Source organism: Lineus longissimus, chromosome 14, assembly GCF_910592395.1.
Source record: "Lineus longissimus chromosome 14, tnLinLong1.2, whole genome shotgun sequence".
In the NCBI taxonomy this organism is placed as follows: Eukaryota; Metazoa; Nemertea; class Pilidiophora; order Heteronemertea; family Lineidae; genus Lineus; species Lineus longissimus.
Window position 1 is genome coordinate 13,666,912 of NC_088321.1, and position 20,002 is coordinate 13,686,913.

Consider the following 20,002-nt stretch of genomic DNA (forward strand, 5'->3'; position numbering starts at 1 on the left):
TTTTTTCTCCTTTTTCGGTTGTCAGTCGAGAATGGGGGGTCAAAGACCCTTCTTTTGCATAATTTTCCTTGTTGCCCTTTTGTGACACCACAACAGTATTCCTCATGGCAACGTCTGTGGCGATCCGGTGTCTCCGATCAGACTCTAATGCATTTTAAGAGGGTTACATTCTCCAAAGCAGACACAATATGACCACCTCACAACGCTCAGTGAAAAAACCTCTCGATTAAAGACACCCTTTGGACTTACAAGTGCTGTCTTTAAAGAAAAGAGAGGTGTCCTTCCTTAGCACAGATGTTAAACTTAATGGATACAACCAAGTTTGGACCAAAGCTAGTGTCTTTGATAGAGAGGGTGTCCTCATTAGAGAGGTGTCTGCTAAGGGAAGTTCCACGGTAGTATCATTGCGCCAGAGTATGAGAGCGTTCGTTTTCATGTTGCACTGATCATGCGCTTCGACAAGGCGCGAGATCTGGTGCTTACCCAAGAGAGATGTTAATAACCAAACGCCTAAGTTCATATTTATATATGATTGTTTAATAACACTGAACATACACAGACGTCTGTGTCTCCGATCAGACAATAAGGTGTCCTTATTAGGGAGGTTATGCCATCATTGTCCAAAAAGTGGATTCATGTGTGTGAACACTTGGTCGTGAAGCCTACGTATTACATATTCCATTTTGATTTTGATTAACTATTTCAAATAATTTGATGCCATTTATATGCGAATTTTAAATTACTTTTTTTATAATACCATATGGCAATTCTGGTGGGGGTCATGTTAATTTGCAGTAATAGGGAAAGGCGTTGGTAGGAACCTAGGTAATCTAGATACCAATTAAATTTCCATCCTGTTCCTTATGTTTTCACAAGTCTTTCCGTAGAAAGCATTATTCATTAATTTAAAGTAATCTTTCTCAAAATCAGTCTCAGAGTCCATCCTCCTTTTAGTATTAAAGTCAATGTAGGGCACCAACCACTTTGACTGTTTGAAACTGATCACGCGTTTGGATGGTTTTAGGGTCTATCATTTAGCCATTCTTAGTGGTTTTGCTCCAAATATTGCCGAAATGTTATTTCCTAGATTCCTACCAACGCCTTTCCCTATTACTATTTGCCAACATTGATATATGCAGGTTGCCTTCGTACGCTACATGCTACATAGACAGCATACATCTTTTTAGTTGTAGTAAAAACTACACATCAAACTTTATTCTTTGCAATTAGAGCACAAGGGGACAAACCACTCAATGGACTGCAATTAATGTCAGAATATACAGTAGCTTGGCAATGTGATGCACAGTGAAGATAATAAATCGAAACATTCGGTTTTAATTAGGAGAGCAACGGACATTAAATTCAAAGACCAAAACTAGTGTCCTTGATAGAGAGGGTGTCCTCATTAGAGAGGTGTCTGCTAAGGGAAGTTCCACGGTAGTATCACTGCGCCAGAGTATGAGAGCGTTTGTTTTCAGGTTGCACTGGTCATGCGCTTTGACAAGGCGCGAGATATGGTGCTTACTCAAGAGTTATGTCAGTAACCAAAGGCATAAGTTCATATATGTGTATGATTGTTAAATAACACTGTACATACAAAGATACAAGAAAAGGGACAGTACTTAAAGTATCAAGATTAAAAAAGAACATTAGGCACAGCTTTTCCAACATTATTGAAATACCATCTCCTTTCCCAAGACAGGCCAGCTCGACTGGTTGGAAGGCCTGCCTGTTTCTCAACAAGCTTGGAAATTGATTCTCCATGTTGAAAATCGTCCTCAATTTACACCATCACCAACATGATTTCTTTTACAAGACACAACTACGATTACATGTACAATGTACATGTATTTACGAACAGGTTTATCAGATTTATTATACATTTTAAAGGGACAACTTGGGGGTCCGTGATCTGTCTGGCCAGCAGGATAATGCCCGTTTGCCACCATACGGTAATTATGCTGACCTCTGAAAATGATTTTGCCAGTGATACGAGATGGGTTTAGAGTTGGCTTTTCAAGAGCATTTCAGGCAGATCTCCAGCTACATCCTGTTCTAGACTAGAGCACTATTCAATTAAGGTTAATGATTTTTCAATGATCCCATTTGGAGAAGACAAGGCCCAGCTGGAAGCCATTTTGTGACCAAAACCAACATATCTCACACCCAAGTCGTCCCTTTAAAACGCTTTTTTATATTAGATAGACTTACAAACTAATCACTGTTTTGCATAGGACGGATATCATACGTTTGTCATAGTAGAAAAATATTGGACTCTTAATCTCAACTCGTTAATGCAAACAATACAAAAATATAGCCAGGTCCTGAAAGTGAAAATACGTGTAGATTGTCTTAATTGGTTTTCATATTAAAGGGAAGTATGTACAACTTAAACTGTACTTCTATAACACAAATAATGCACACAGTATAATACAAAAATCTCGTTAGGTCCTGAAAGTAAAAATTGTAACTTGTTTCATTGGTTTTCCATACAAAAGTTTGTACAAGAAACTGTAGTTCTGATCTACAATATGAAGAATGCACACTGGTTTTTATTACTGGTAGTAAGAGGTACATAGATGGCAGCACTTGTCACAGCACAACGAAAACTTTTGAGAGAAAGTCTAAGACATGCAAGACAAGAGGTTTCTACAATACATTGTATTCACAAAATTATATACACCACGTTGCACACAATATCGGATTATATATAGACTAAAGTGTCGGCAAAGGACACAAAAATACTAAAATATTATCTCAACAGTACATGTACATATTTTTAAACAGATTTAATTGTAGATATAAAATTAAGAAACCTACATGTAAACACTTGCCATGGAAGAAATCTCACCAACAAAAAAAAGATTGATAGACGGAATTATTAAACAAATGAGCCTCATCACTTGTCATGGAAGAAATCGCACCAACATAAAAAGATTGATAGACGGAATTATGAAACAAAGAAGCCTCATCATTTGTCATGGAAGAAATCGCACCAAAAAAAAGATTGATAGACGGAATTATGAAAGAAAGAAACGTCATCATTTGTCATGGAAGAAATCTCACTAACAAAAAAGATTGATAGACGGAATTATGAAAGAAAGAAGCCTCATCATTTGTCATGGAAGAAATCTCACCAACAAAAAAAGATTGATAGATAGAACTATGAAAGAAAGAAGCCTCATCATTTGTCATGGAAGAAATCTCACCAACAAAAAAAGATTGATAGATGGAATTATGATAGAAAGAAGCCTCATCATTTGTAATGGAAGAAATCTCACCAACAAAAAAAGATTGATAGACGGAATTATGATAGAAAGAAGCCTCATCATTTGTAATGGAAGAAATCTCACCAACAAAAAAAGATTGATAGACGGAATTATGATAGAAAGAAGCCTCATCATTTGTAATGGAAGAAATCTCACCAACAAAAAAAGATTGATAGATGGAATTATGATAGAAAGAAGCCTCATCATTTGTCATGGAAGAAATCTCACCAACAAAAAAAGATTGATAGACGGAATTATGAAACCGAGAAGCCTTAACACTTGTCATGGAAGAAATCTCAACAACAAAAAAAGATTAAAGGACGGAATTATGAAACAGAAAAGCCTCAACACTTGCCAATATTTTATTACATACCTTAAACAACAGACCACATGCTGACAAGTGGTAGAATGAACCCAGAATTATTTCATCTGAGAACAAGTGGAAATGTGTAGGATCTGCGGAGGTAATAAATTTCAGCTCTCTAGTACAGATTTGTGATAATGTTCATGTGACCCCTGTTTCTAAGAGAGCTGATGCCTGCTAACTTAACTATTTCGCTACCGCCCAGGCCGGGTGCGGTGCCCTTTAAAATTACTTCAGCAGCAAAAGAACTAATCTAAGGCTAATCCTAGCTTCCTAGACAGCTGGTGGCTGAGCTGTCTGTCGAGCTCTACGACTGCGTCTGGCCATGAGTTTCTCCTGGAGACCCTGATCCATTCGGACCTTGTTCATTTCTTGCGCTCGGTTGAATTCTTCAATCTCTTGCTCGTGCTGTTTCTTCAGTTCGTCGATATTTCCTGAAAATAGATGATAGATAGATGACAAGCTTGCTTATAAACTGCACACCTCAACCAACGAGATCATTGAGGAGTTTCCTCTACAACCAGGGATGTGACAGTGTCAAGAGTAGAAGAACTGAAAAAAAATTCATTTGAGAACGCAGTTCTGCACTACACCATTGTGTACAAATACTCTTCTATTTCCTGGACCACCAGTAATTACAAACGGCGTACCCCTTTCAGACTTACCAAAGAGGTCTGTGGTACCTGGTGCAGGTGCCAACTGATCGAGCGGCATTGGTGTAGGTGCTTTCATGCCTGCTCCAGGTGCCTCTAGGCCTTCAGGCATGGCTGGGTCGCCTCCTGGGAGATCACCACTGTCGCTCACGTCGTCCGCTTCAAACATCATGGCAACTTCGCGGTCTGCCGCCTCTACCGGGTCTTCGTATTCTTCTGAAAATTGACAATGCAGAAGAGAAAAAAACATGGTGTGGAAACTGAGAAGCGTGTGGGGATCCCCAGCCCAATATCTGATGCGAAAAGAAAATAGCTACTGAGTCTTTGATACAAGGAGAGCTATGTAATCCAGGGATATGGCACCAAGGTAACCCAGATGTTATAAACCTGGACTCGTAATGCGCAGAACTCAAGATACAGATTCTCAACCATGGCTTCACTAATATAATCATTACAGCCAAAGTCCAACAGATATAAAAGAAGAAGACACTCACCATTGCTCTGGAAAAGTGCATCCACATCTTCATCAAGATGCTCCGAAACCTTCGCCTTGATCAATCTCAGCCTCTCGTCTCGAAGTTGTTTCTCTTTCTTGTTGACATCGACTGTGGCTGAGTGCATATCCTTTACGATTGTACTTGATATGACCTGGAAATGAAAAAGTCCAGTTACTTCTCGAACCTTTTCGTTGCCAACTGTCGAAAAATGCACAATGCAATCAATGTGCCTCTTTTTGACTGCAACCTTCATGACGAGGCACTTTGGTTGGTAAATTCCTTAACACATGTCAGTTTCACTTACATAATCAAACCACTGTATCAGTGCAGCACTTCTTCTATGCGTCGTACTGTAACACTGCAGTGCATGAGCCTGCCTTTCTGGTGTCTGCATATCTGTATAAATATTCTGCGCCGCTTTATCTAATGTGGCAATCTCTTCCGGTTTGCAATATGGGAACTGGATCGTGTTGAGATACTGCTGGGCGGACGTGATGTTCTGACTAGCCGCTATGAGGTTGTTTCTGGTTTCCGTGGCAACTTGGTATTTCATTTGAGTATTGCTGAAAAGAGATAAATCATCGTTTGTGAGTAAAGGGACTGTGGAAGATTTATAAGTATCCCCGAAAGTGGATTAGGTTAACTCTTTCGGTTGACCGATGGCATCGGCCCCCAGACACCAATGTCGAGGGAAAACTGTAGGCAACACAGCATGACTTCGCAACCACAAGCCACTTCATCTCCGCCACAGGGCTGAAGTTATAGTTATGGCAGCCTGAACACAGAAGAAGACCGCGGCATCTTCTAGAGATACATAGTTCATTCCGCATCTCATTCCGCAGCTCAATCTGATATGACCAGTTGGTTAGCTGCCAACTAGTTAAACACGGGGTCTAAACTGCCTTCATGCCAGGCACCTGGCATTAAAGACAGGAGTTTGGAAGTAAACAGTGTCTAATAAATCAATTCTGGTTGGCCCTTTCAGTAGGGGTGACACTACAATGAACAACCTATACTTTTAAACAGTCCCAACAGACCCTGAGTTCGAAGCAAACTACTCACTTCGCTTGAACTTTAGGAAGATCCTGCCACCGTTTCGATGCAAACGCCAACTGGTTACACGCATGATTGAGTAATACGCGACCATTCTGCCACTTGTACTTGGCGACACCTATACGCTGTTTCCGATCTAGTAGCATATCGAGCTCCGTCTCAAGTTTGTATTCTAGGTCACTGCCGTATTTACCTCCGAAGAGTTTTGCTGGAAGAGGAGGAGATAATATCACCACCTGTACATGCATTCAGCCTTTATGAGGAGAAGATTGAGCTGCATTGCCGCAAATCTGCGCTATAGAGCTAAAATTTATTACCACATCATACCCTACACATTTCCACTTATTCTGTGATGTAATAATTCTTGGCTCACTCCACCACTTGTCAGCATGTGGTCTGTTGACTCAGGTAGATAATATCAATTCGGCAGTGCCAGCACAGCAGGTAGCTAGGTCTCTCACTCCCAGACCAAAGGCAGATTACATAAGATTACTACAGCAGGCTGCTCCCAGCCCAGCTATCAAGGTAATCAGGATTATAAAGGACATGAGATCCGAAATTTATTGCTGAAGTTTTATCAACGCAGATTTGCCACAATGAATTGTATTAAACAAAATAAAGTGAACATATTCTCGATTTCTATCCTCAGATTGTTTGTGAAAATTAAAGATCGTACTCCTCACCTAATAATTCATCTTGTTCCTTATATATCGCATACAATTCTTCCGCTTCTACCTTTAACCCTGCCACTTCTGCCGCGACCTTCTCATGCTGTTTCTTGGCGCCGTCGAGCGCTTTCTCTGTCACCTCTTGTTTATTTAGCGCCTCTAAATACTCTTCCTGTTCCTTCGAGAGCTGGGTATCAAATGCCGCTTGGTCGTTGAAGAAATCTTTCACTGATGGCTCTTGCATCTTGTCGACATCATCTTTTTCCTTTTTGCTGAAAAATCGTAAATCATTTTGTTAAAATTTTATATTCATCTTCATGATATAACCGTTTCTGCTGAAATGTTTTCAGTGAAAATATGCAACTGGAATTGAAGTCCTCCCAAAAACAAAAATGTTTAAGCGGCGACATCTGCAGGTAAAACAACTCATAGCAGGTTCGATAATTTTGCAGATTGCAGCAACAAAACTCCCTTGTTTGCAGACACTCTTGATAAAACACTCGGCAAGAATTTGTTGTTGAGCCACGTGTTGAACTGCATATGGTATTTTTAACACTCTGTATATATTGTGGACAGCCCAGTGCTGCTATCTACTTTATTGAATAACGACTAGTTGCCATATTTTACTCTCTTGCAAGAGCAGGAAGGCCCAGAAGGGAAATGACAAGAAAAGGACAACCACACCAAAAAACAATAAAATTCAATCAAAAAATAATCGGAAAATCATCATGAACTCTTTCACTCAAGTCAATAGTTCTGAGATCACCTGGCTTTAGGGTTGACCATAGGCACCACCATTTTGACTAGAACTTAAAATCCCAAAGCAATTAGAACACATTCAAAAAGAAGTGAATGCCAATTTCAAGGGTGGCCGGGGGTTCTGTTTTTCGTTTTCCAATGAACAGTCTCCCAGGTTTTAAATGGGTATTTACTTATTTTGAAGGAGTTTTAATTGCTATAGTATTTCAAGTTCTAGTCATAACGGCGGGACCTAACAGTCAACTCTTATGAGAAACTGAATGGAATTAAACATCTTGAATTCAAAATTCAACCACTCCTTGCAACCATAAGATACCTGTTGAATTCTTGGATGTCTGCAAGACTTCTATAGACATCCTGGAGTTCTTTTACACTGAAAGTTATTTCAAACCTCAATATATTATGATCTTTAGCAAAATATAATGATATACCGGTAACCATCAAGTGTTTTCCCGGGCTTATGATTTGAACGCATCGGGCCTAATCGCATCCTTTGCATGAATGCATTTGGTTGGTTGTTGTTTGTGTGCGCTTCATCTTCTTGTTAGGTATTATCTTGGAGTTTCTGTCCCCCACATGTAGTCTGGTTGCCATTTACGGCTGGTGCGCCCAGACTACTCGGTGTGATTTCGGAGCTTTCTCTCCTAGACTGGTTGTCTACCAGGGCTGAGGAGGCCAGTCTCCCCACATATTTGAGGATTGAGTGACTAGATCCCCTAGGTAATGCTAGGGGGTAACTATATAATTGGCTGTTGGCCCTGAAAGTGCTCATCCGCCCTCGACGATTAGCTACCTGGGTGCCTAGTCTAACCCAACTGCGACAGGTGGCCCTGGGCTTCAGGATACCAGTGAACTGGCAGGCAACTGACCTGGGGTGATATTTCTTTAATAAAAAGTCATATTTTCTCAATTTTACTGACTTTTTGAGATGCATTAAGTGTGAATCTATAAAATTTCCAACACAGAAGACCATTTGCCCCCCCCCCCCCCCCAGCTAGCTACGCCAATGAATTAACTTTCTTAGCAATGCGTCTTACGTCTGTTCCACACATTGTGCATACTGTTTCTCATACATCTCCACGTTGAGTTTGATTTCATTCAATTGTTCGGTCTTCATCTTCAGACTTTTGACGATATTCTGGTCTTCTAACTCGTGAGTCTTCTTCTCTAGTTCCACATAGCGTTGAAGAATTTCTTTCGTGATTTCGACTTGCGCCACCTACGAAAGAAAACGTAACTATAATCATTCAAGAAGGTATGTTTGCTGTTTATTTTAAGTTAGAGAAGAATGCTTTCTATGGAAAGGACAATTTTAGGTTGTGAGAATGAAATCAATGTTAATGTGGATTTCGCACTACAAAGATTCAGTGTACTTTTTACATTTTCCCGGGCGGTGAAAATGAACTGTCTCATTTCCTATTCATAAGTCTGGCGCAGGCCAGTTAGCTAGATTAGGCCTGCTGGCATGAACTTGTGGACAATAGGGCCACAATAGGGTTCCATTCAGAAACTTGCATGACTTGATGATGCTTTGATACCTACTGAGGTGAGGGAAGGGCACTGTATTTGTCATAGGAAATACGCTTTAAGAGCAATCTGTCCAATTATTAATTCATCTTGAACACTGTGCCAACAAACGAGAATTTTTTTCCCCAGTTTGTTAACTCAGTTGCTCAATCGACATTTTTTAACCTGCAGGAAGATCGAAACAACACACAGTTTTCCATTACAGTACAGTGTTGTCAGTAATGTCAGCTAAAAACAAATTTAGAGATAACAGAATGTGTTTTTTTTAAAATTAAACAAGTACAAGAAGTGGTGAAGACAAATAAAGGGTTTATGTGCAGATATGAATGTGTGTCACACAACCACCACGAAGAAAATTTGAAGGTGATGGAAGGAATGGAAAACAGAAGGAGAGTATGAATATGGTATTTTTACCAGCAAAGCAACGGCCGCTGCTACTTGGCGCTGTCTGTCAAGGTTACAATGTTCCAGGAATGACATCAATTTTGTCTAAGGTTTGATGTTATTAGGACCATCATGACATACCTTTTGACTGTCATGACGAACTTTTTGACCACCATGACAGACTTTTTGACCAACTTTTTGACCATCATACTTTTTGACCATGATGACATACTTTTTGACTGTCCATGAAATACTTTTTGACCATCATACTTTTTGACCATGATGACATACTTTTTGACTGTCCATGACATACTTTTTGACAAATAGCCTTGTGAAAATCAGCGGGAATTCATCAGGGATTGTGCTGATAACTACAACCGACAGTGAACACAAAATATTTGGGTGTTGTTAACAGATTTAGGTCACAAGATTACATACATTCTTTAAGAGGAGGAAAGGTGATCGTATTTGTAATTGTAAAAAACACATGACAATTTGCAACAACTTTTCAGTAGTTATTCATCTTGAAAATCTGCTGCAAAATTGTTGCAATAGGTGTGAGGATTAGGTATCAGGAGCAAAATAAGGACAGTGATTTTGCATTTTCTTGACCAACCTGCTCTTTGTTATTGGGATCTTTTTCCGGCTGTAAAAGGGTTAAAATCAAATACACAGAATTAGTAGGGATATGGCAATAAGAACATGAAGGACCTATAGTCCTTTTCAGGAAAAAAGACACTCTGATTTCCTACAAAAAATACAGCAGTTGAACGAAATATCATGTGCTTTCACCTGAAACTTTGAAGTCTAAAGTATCTAAAAATACTTACCTGGTATTTTGCCTGACTCAGACAGAGCGTTTTGCGAAAAATGCTATCTAAGAGTTAAAAAGCACCCAAAAAATGTTCTGACAATCAGGAACAGGGGTGTAGCTAGCGTGTTGGTCTTGGGGGCAAAAGAAGGCTGTCTGGGGGGGGGGGAGCATTTGCCCCCACCCCTATCACTAGCTATATACACCCATGAGGAGTAAATAGTTTTTGCTTCAGCAAAATAGCCTTGAGGGTAAAGAGCAAGGATGTTATCAATTATAGGCACATTTATTGCATATGTCGAGACTGACTGTATCATAAAGGGCCCAAACTGCTTCGTCAAAATCATGTTTACTGTGATGATACATACACTTTCGAGTTTTCGTGATGCAGCGATTATCATCAATATGATATATAGGGACTGATATCTTAATTATACCTGATCACATGACTAATTACCTTCATGCTACAGATTATTTATCGACCAAACTCAAAATAGTTGTGTTACCAATGACTGTAGAAGGCTAGTGGTGAAAACGACCGCCCTTAACTACGCACTTAGTAACATGAAACATTGATATATCAATATCATTAAGCAAGCACCGAGTATCAAGTCACGAGTAATCAGCAAATGTGATGATCATCAACATCATTTTTGTTATGATTTTCGATGTCAAATGATGATGACTGCATGTCACAGATATTACAGCAAAACCTACCTTAGCGGATACCTCTCTAAGTAGGACACCCTCCATGTGACAGACAATGACTTTTGTCCTAAGTCAGAAATTTATTTATGTTTTTACCTCTACAGTCAGGAAACCTTCACTGCCAGTCCCAAGGGTGTCCCTAATAGAGGTTCCACTGAATTTATTCTGTTTTAACACATTATTTATGTATCCCGGTACATGTACTAGTGATGAATTTCATAACACCCTTTTTAATTTCAGATACGACCATGGTAGTATATCGCCAAGTGATAATGAAAAATTTCAGCCTCACGAATTAGAGACAGTAAGTTCTTAAAGATTGTAAGTTTAAGATGAAACTGAGAGATAACAACAGAACACTCTGAAATAGTAACACTGAAAGTCACAATCAAAACAATCAAGTCAAGAAGTGTACATTTCTCCAATCCTGAAAATGCTAATGAAACTGAATGAAAAAATACCACATTATCACAAAACTGAAAAATTGAAAAATAAATCCACAATTTTCACTCCGTAAAAATACAACATGCCTCGAGGTTTTGTCTAGTGGCGCCATCTTTAATTTCAGGTTGAGTTACGACAATGGCGATTTCGGTGGTCGTCGTTGTTGATGTGGTTGTTTGGCTGACGATTTTACCATTTTGTTGCTAGATTAAGAAATGATGATGATATGAGTGCAGTATCATGTCAGAGTGGCAAATAATTTGATAATCTAGACTCAAGATGAGAATAAATAATGATCTTATAGATGTTAAACAGGGTTACATGACATATGGAGCATTTTGTTTGGAGCAATCTTGCTGCATACATTTGTGTGTGTGCAATACATGATCAATAGACGCCAACACAGGCAAAGATATAAATGTATCACATCAATGTCTGTGTGGAGAATGAGTCCCTCCTTGCGGAGATAGATGGGGGGGGGGGGGGGCTGTTGAATGTTGAGGTGAAGTTAGGGTAGAATGGAGTAACTGTAGCCCCGGTTTATTTGTAATAGCCCCTGCATTGTTTGATGCATGGGGATATCAATCAATATCGTACGCAGGGGCTACAATCGAACCGGGGCTACAATTACCCCATTCTACCTTACTTTCATACTAACTACATACCCTGCTATACCTAACCTAATAGCTTTGTTAAAAGATAATCTACGATACCAAGCACAAACTATCTAACTCAGTCAGCTGCATTAATATAAGCTTTTTAAAGGCAGTCTATAGGCAGAAGCCATATACGCAAGAAGTTAGAACACAAAATGCCAGTAGGGGTCTCACCTATCTGACATTATATTGAAACTGTTCACTCTTGAACAGGAATGTGTTTTTCGCTAGACAAATATGAGCCGGTGCCTCAACTGCATCAGTCACTTGAAGACCACAAATTTGGCCCCCTAGCTCCTGTCAATATAGGCCCTCTTTAAGTTGTTTTTTGGCTTGAAAGGCTTGCAGTCATAACAGTAAATCTGGCACACAACATAATCCGAGATTACATGTAGATGTAGATTAACAGCCACTAATGGTGACAGTGTACACCACAGTGAAAACAGACGGCCAGAGGCCAAAAAAGGTCGCATTCAAGTAAGTTTTTGTGAACTCGGTCTCTGTCTCCAGTAAACAAAAGTACATGTAAAGATCGACAATGTCTGGACTTAACAGAATGCTTTGCAAAAGATATCCCCCCATATTCCACAAAGGTGCATTTTTGCGGACTGTAAAAATTTATCAAACTTGCTTGGAAAGAATTTGCGAAGTGTTTGATTATTATTTCCATTTGTCCCAAACAGGTCTTTTGAGGGAAACATCACAACCAGAATAAGTTCACTTTAACATTTTCACGGAACTTTTGGAGGATCGAGGGGGCTGGGAACAGGGTCACTTTGGTAAAATTCTATCAGTTCTAAAAAAGAACACCATACCAGATTTGACAGATGAAATCAGGACTAGACAGGAGTTGGTACAAAAATAATCTACGAAATGCACTCCACAGTGAATGTACCTCGTTCTTGGGTTCACTGCCCTCTTGCGGTGTCTGTGGAGCGGCGGGATGCTGGCTGGTGATTAATGCCGAAGAGTCGGTGTCTGACTCCTTTTTGATGGCAGAATCGTTGCCCTTTTTCAAATCTTGGTGATCATCGTCGCTCTGGGGTGAAAATGATGATGCGTGTAGTTTGGAGTGAATTGTGATCATAAGGGCAACAAGAAGAGACTGAATCATTATAACATTGCCATGGGAAGCTCGAGGGACATCGGTCATCAATCAAGCCTCGGACTTGCTTACCTATTCGAAAACACCTTGATTTATAATCAGCTGTGTATAATGCCCTATGCGCCTACGGAGCCTCATTTTGAATTTGAACAGCCGTTATGGTTAGGCAACTCACCGCTTTGGTTATGGCAAAATATGGAAGCAGACTACAGTCTACACTTTATCAAAACTATAGAAGAAACCTAGCAAATGTTACAATCAGCAAAGCGTTGCAGAATAGGGCGCGGAACGCACCTTTAATTTGGCGGTGCCATCTATTCGCCTCTTAAAACACTACCAACTTACGTTGCTAGGCCGCCGCAAATCGGCCACTGCGGAGAACCTAAACTCTACAACTGGTCTCACTGCTTGAATCTAGCGAGAATTATAATTGATGCATTGTTGGAATTTGACAAAATATTTTGATAAAATCTGTCTAAGATAAAGCCTCTTAATTTGTATTCGTATCTTTGCCCTAACTCAGAACATATATCTAGGGGACGGTGCCCCCAATGTTTCATTAGAAAGGTCCAACGCCCTTTCCTGAGTGAAAAGCACCCTCAACCAAATCCCAAGGTCTGCAAATAATTTACGAAACTCCATCCAAATGAATTGATATTGTTTTCAAATTGAAGGCTTTATCTTTGACAATATGGGTAATAAAAGCAAAACTTGCACAGCAACTGAAAAGGTCATTCCACGCATTGAATGAACCCCCTACGATAGCCAACCTCAGCGAATTGTTAATGCAGCAACCTGCCACCTACTGGCAGTGGCAAACACTACTGACTGCACTTACACCACTTGGTATTCGCAGGTCGGATTTTGCCGAAAAATGAAACTGTACTATCGGGCGTACGGCCTGGACCTGGTGGAACAGAAATGTCACAAATTGAAAAAATTATTTTCAAATACGCAAACTCTTCATTCGAACAGCAAACAATCTAACAAAATAGAAACTGTGGTGACAATGGTAAACACACTAAGGCCACAGGTCTTTTCTTTCTTGGTTAACAGGGTGTCGATATAGAATTCTAGACATCAAAAGCGTATGAACAAGATCCGAAAAGGCAAAGTTTGATTTCGAGATTTTCATAATATCTTCATAACAGGGGGCATTTTTACATACCGTACTAGTAATTTAAAACGATACCAAAATAATTAACTTCTTAAATTTAATCTAAATCTGTTTGCAGGCAATCGTCCCCGTAGCTACGATTCATTAACATTAATTTCCTGTACTCATGTTGCATAGAGAAGACTCTAGTCTACCCTGGTCCCTGCATCTACATGTACTTAGAAAGGGGAGATTCCACGCTGTATTTGTTTCGTGAATTGCTTGCTAAACACTTTACAACTTTACAGCTGGTCTAAATACATTGAGGGTATTTTCCATTTCACCATGAAAAATATCAAGATTCATACAATTATCAAAAACAAAGAGAATGTCAAACAAAATAAAACTCCCAAATTTCAAAGCCTTTAAAAAAATCACATCAAACTCTTTGTACCTCGTCTTTATTCAAGTGATAATGATTGACGGCATCTTGGAGGCTGAGGTGACTTGAGTGAGGGCTCGTGGATCTCGAAAGACTCGCATGTGACCCAAGACGAGAGCGGGCCTTGTTTGGGACATGAACGGCGAGGGCCGCGTACATTGGACTACGAGGTCGCGTCTCGCGAGGTGAGAGCGCGAGGTCCCCTGGGTCGAGGGTGTGGTCGTAGGGGTTCTGTGTTCGGAAAATGACGAATTCCATATATCATGTATATCGTATCAATCACCGGACTAATAAATAAAACCTTCAGTACAAATATATAAATGTCTCAAACATAAGGGGTACTGTGTTTGGAAAATGACGTAATGGATTCAGGCTTTCTAACTAGGGCAGTTAGATTCAATCTGGCACATGTCCGAGTGTTGGAAATACTACATAATTGTTCTGAATATTTCTCTCTCTGACTCTATGGTATCATTCATGCTAAAAACAATGCAGGGTCAAAGATAATTGACTTTGAAATAAGCTCAAATGCGTAGAAATAAGTGTCGATGTCCGACTGTCACGTGACTAAAATGTCATCAATATCTTATGCAAATGACCTTGTGAGCTATAAATAGTAACTTCGCGGAATGCTATTACATTTACAATAATAAAATCAACAAAATCAAATTAAAAAGTGATAGAATGAAACTTACAGGTCGATAAGGTGAAGATTGGTCCTTTTGAGGCTGTGGAGGTGCCTAAAAGTAAAATGTGACAGTGACAGTGAGTACAGGGTGTGTCAAAAAAGAACAGAAACTCAACAAACTCAAGTGAAGTGACAGAAAGTAAAAATTTCCAATTTGAAAAACGTTTTCATATTTTCTTCCACTGTCTCAGGTACTGCCTTCGACAATATGGTGGTTTTTTATGACTTGTAGTGTTTTATGGATGCAGCATGCACAAATTAAGCAAACTTACAATCATTCCTATATTTTCTGTGGCGGGTTGAACATAAATTACCTGATGCAAACAACCAAAACTGGTAAATTTTAAGAAAATAGAAGAACATGAAGATTGAAGAAACGAAAAAGATCGGCCAAAAGTTGTCAATTTTGAACTTATCAAAAAAGGTTTTGTAAGGGTTCTTCTTGGTCTCCTTCCAATGGGAGGTGTCTGTGCATCCCATCCCATAACAAACCCCCCCCCCCTTGAAGGCACAATTTCATCAAGTTTGGATTGACTTTTTGCGGACCTTATGATATACTGTAGTGATGAAGACAAGTGTCACCTTATTACATAATTGAATAATATATACAGTCTGTCAAAGACCATGAAGCATAGTTGGGGCTTGACTTCAAGATTCAGAATTGGTTAAGAGATTGATACACCCAGCCACAGTGCACCATGAAGTATTCAATACAGAAAATCAATAAACAGGCCGACTACATGGTCAGCCTTGTTGTATACATGTACCATGTTGATATTTACTGCTGACCCACAGTAAAGCGGCCACTGCACACATATATAATAGTTTTGTCATGTTGTTTTATGGTAACAGTGATAATATTTGCACAAAATTGGCCAGGCAGTGTAATAGCTGAGTAATCAGTGGGTAGTTCACAACCTGGCAGTATATGGTTACTTCGTCACACAAGCTGACTGGTCATTTTTTTCTCTTTACAAAGCAATCCAAAACAGCAAGTGAATCCCAACTAAAACGCTGAGTCATTGACCATAGGCACTTTATTTTGGCTAGAACTTGAAATCCTATTCAAAAAGCAATTAGAACCCTTTCAAAAAGAAGTGAGTCTCTTCTTCTTTTTCCAGAGAACAGACTCCCACTCCCGAAACTTGATTTCACTTCACTTCAAAGAAGTTCTACTTGCTTAAAGGGGTACGCCATTCGTAATTACATGCGGTCCAGTTAAATAGAAATCCACTAATACACAATGCTGTAGTGCAGTTATTTTCAATGTAAATTTGTTTAATCTTGGTATTCATAGTATTTGTATATCAGTCTACACAACAGCAATGTTGAAATTTATATTTAGTATGCATTTTCGCAATTTGACATTTTTGAATTCAATTACAAATTCAAAGTTTTTAACCAGCGCGTACGCCTTTAAAGAAGTTCTACAACTAGGATATCAAAACTGTAACATTAACAAATGACAAAATTTTATGCAGGAAATAAGAATGCTAAGTGACACTTAGACCAGAAAATCAGAGAACTATACTAATCAATCAAAGAAAACTAAAAAAGGGAGTGCATCAAGGCAAAAATTAATGAAGGGTATGCCTTTCATCTTTTTAAACCTTCGGTCAGGAAAATGGAAATGCAGATCCACCTGCCGTAATGTAGACTTATCATGCACAAGCTACCTCGCTTAAAGTTATAGTTATCTGTATACACAACGGCAATACGCAATTGGAAATTTTCAAATTCAATGACAAATTTCAAATTTTGAACCAATTGCCGGAAGGCTCTATTGTGGTGTAACTGTACCGGTCAGGGTTTCCGCCAGAGGGGGATGGGGGATTCATCCCCCCAAAAATATTTCAAGGGGGGATCCCCCCCTTAATTTTGAGCACTAAAGTTTGTTTTACTGTCAAATGAGTAATTTTCATGATTTGATATGTAAAATAAGAGCATTTGGGAGCCAATTGTAGCGGTTTTAGGGCCAAAAAACGTCTCAGGAGGGGTCATATACCCTTTTTAAGAAAAACAAATTTTAGAGAAAAAAAAATTGCTCCCCTCAAATTTAATCCTAGCGGAAACCCTGCCCTGCCGGTATTTATTTTCCTCAAATAAGACCAGAAGTGTTGCCAAAATTATGATATTGAGGTCAGCGATTTATTGCACTCCCTTTCAACGAGCATGAATAAAGATTTTGAAAAACAAAATATGTCTCACCTGTATTTGCTGTTGTTGTACCGACTGTTGTTGTGACTGTTGTTGTAATTGTTGTTGATACTGCTGTTGTTGTAATTGCTGTTGTCGTTGTTGTGCGAGTTGTTGTTCTTGGTACGCCAATGCCTGTGCATTTGGTTGAACTGTTCCGACCGGTTTTGTTTGCTGTACCGGGTAACCCTGTCCGGTTCTCTGGGAGTAACTCGGTTGATCCGAACTCGCTGCACAACCCATTGTGAGTCAGTTCTCTGAAAGGGACAGTTCAGCTTTAATACAGTATCTTGGACACAGAAGAAGTCATGGCTTAAGCCCATGTTCAGATCGTGATGTCCTTGTTTAGTAACAAAGCTGTGGACCAGCCATAATGGATAAATTATCTCACACTTCCTTGTGCATTCGTACATCTTGTACATTGCACTGGACCAATCTTGCAATTTTCCCAGCAGATATTTTTTGTATCTGGCAGATACAAACCCTCCAGACAGAGGGGCCAGTAAAATAGACAGGTCAGCTTTAATTCCATTGTGTACACTGTGCTGTGTACACTACGAAACACATGACACCGTAACACAAACAAACCTACATCCACTGCAAACGTCAAAATCAAGTCCTGAAAGACCGAATAAACACAACACAAATGATCCCCATATATCAAACTTCAAAACTGTGCCCTTAATCACAAATGTACCTCTTTCGATCTTTCTAAAAATGAATTATCTCAGCAAGATTTTCGGCCTCTGGTTGAAAATTTAGGCGATATTGGCAACGTCCATGTTGTGACGTCATTCGAACCATAGCAATGTGTAAACATTTGGTCACAGGCAAATGCAAATATGGGTTGGGTATTCCGCTTCCAAATGTAAGATTTTCCATGGAGATTCTAACAACTTCTGTGTCAAAATAGAAGTGATAACTAGGCCTACATACATTCAGAGCTGAACCTACGATGGGACGTCACCATGCCCAGGACTCAGCGGTTGATTTCCAAGGTTTCGTATCTTTCCATAAGGAAGTCACTATAATGAGGTTACACGGAGCTAAGCCATCCTAATCATGATGAGATCAGGGGTTAATGTTCGCTTCTCCAGCTCTGCACACCCTGCGGTTCCATGGCCTTGAACTCGGCCTCGAACATTGACATGTGCGAGGGGAGGAGCATGCAACTGGCCGTGTTACTCGAGGGTGGGATTGCCTGCCTGCCACAGATTCCCCCACGTGTTCCATTGACTGTTAGTAAGTTAGTGTTAGTGCACACATGATTTTTTTTCGGATGCGATGGTGTCGTTACGTTAGCTTCCCCATATCATTCTTCCAATGATGCAACATCTTGGCACCACTTCTACTCCGCCTCTCGATATTTCAAACGAGCCTCAATGCCCCTCTTTCAGTAGCTCTCTCGCCTGTGATCAACCCACATCTCGCAAGCACCTGTCAATCACACGGGATTTCCTAATTGAGTGAATGTGTTATTTCGTATCCATCAGAACAGGACACGTGGTTATTTCACTGACGTCACATGATGACGTTGCCATTGTTTTGCGCCATAATTATAATAATTGGCCGATGTAAAGGAAATGCAGGACTGGTGGCCGTCAAAACGTAACGTCAGGTCGTGACTTCACGTGAAGAACCTCCATATCAACTTGCTCGCACGGGTAATTGCTAATAGAAAGCGCCACCTTTGCAAATCTGTTAAACCAAACTGTCGTTGCTGAATGTGATTTAGCCCCGTGAGATTGTCAAACATGGCCGTCTTGAGTCGTAATTTTTTCTAAATCAAAATAAAATCGAATTTTTAACAAGAATCCCTTGCCTGAGGATACCGGTTATAGCATTCATTTGTGTCGATTTTAAGGTAATTTTGTTATCAGCTATTTTTGCAGTGATGTGTAGCTCTTGATTGGTGTAATTCTGGTTTTTGTCGACGTGTCGAAGGTTTTCCGAAGCCGCCGTGCATTTTTTGCGTGTGTTAATGTGTGTGTGACAACGTGTACAAAATCAAAATGCCCTATGCACAACACTACAGTAACAGTTCTCTCAACCCCTATGGATTATTCAGTATGTACGTACACATTGCATTCCTGTGTAGGTTGTATGTATTCATGGACAGTGTTATACTGAGAGTGACATAACCAGTAATTTTCAATACTCTGCCGCCCGCCTCTCGATATTTCAAACCCCTGTCAGCCGGTGAGTGTGACCAGTCTCGTCTGATGTCTGATGAAATCCATGCCCCCTTCAGACAGGTTTTAGCGGTAAGAAAAAAGCGGCTGTTATAAAACGCGGATTCCGCGGAAATCTGCGGAAAAATCTAACTTGTCTACAGGGTGGCTACCCGAACCGCAGGTGAGAGTTTTCATATTAGTAGTGTGCATTGTTGTGCGCATGAAGTACTCCTGGTGACAAGGTCTTTGGGAATCCCCGTTATATGGTACGCTGTATGCGCCGTAAATCACAAGCACCTTGTAGTTTGAAATAAACTTATACGCTAGACGGGCCGCGAAGTAAGTTTTTGTGATTTCTTAAAATAGACTCCAATGTGCAGTCGCATATGGTTGGTTAGGTTCGAGCTGCAAGGAGATTGTCCTAAAAAAATTCAGAATTCAGTTCGTCATCGACTTATATTTGAAGGAGGCATATACCGTAACGTACATCAATCCGGGCATCAATCAC

General features: G+C 39.9%; 2 protein-coding genes across 12 annotated transcripts in view; one reads left to right on the plus strand and one right to left on the minus strand.

The window, feature by feature from the left end:
• Window positions 1-535: 535 nt before the first annotated feature.
• Window positions 536-18,336, minus strand: LOC135499251 (putative mediator of RNA polymerase II transcription subunit 26). Of its 9 annotated transcripts, none has more exons than XM_064789923.1 (12): window positions 18,275-18,336; window positions 17,333-17,577; window positions 15,132-15,176; window positions 13,244-13,312; window positions 9,791-9,820; window positions 8,301-8,482; window positions 6,520-6,776; window positions 5,846-6,044; window positions 5,088-5,346; window positions 4,781-4,934; window positions 4,299-4,502; window positions 536-4,067 (listed from the first exon to the last, which is right to left on the minus strand). In XM_064789923.1, exons 2-12 carry the CDS (start codon window positions 17,561-17,563, stop codon window positions 3,907-3,909), a joined length of 1,791 nt encoding a protein of 596 aa, XP_064645993.1. In that variant the 5' UTR covers window positions 17,564-17,577; window positions 18,275-18,336; the 3' UTR covers window positions 536-3,906. The 9 variants fall into 9 exon arrangements, with proteins under 9 accessions (XP_064645993.1, XP_064645990.1, XP_064645991.1 ...); XM_064789920.1 differs by lacking the exon at window positions 18,275-18,336 and adding an exon at window positions 18,018-18,113; XM_064789921.1 differs by lacking the exon at window positions 18,275-18,336 and adding an exon at window positions 17,909-18,021.
• Window positions 18,337-19,066: 730 nt separating this feature from the next.
• Window positions 19,067-20,002, plus strand: part of LOC135499033 (alpha-1,3-mannosyl-glycoprotein 2-beta-N-acetylglucosaminyltransferase-like) — a 31,647-nt gene continuing 30,711 nt past the window's right edge. For all 3 annotated transcript variants that reach the window (XM_064789662.1, XM_064789663.1, XM_064789664.1), the window contains exon 1: window positions 19,067-19,184. The gene's annotated coding sequence lies outside the window, so the exon portion shown is untranslated. The remainder of the gene's footprint in view (window positions 19,185-20,002) is intronic.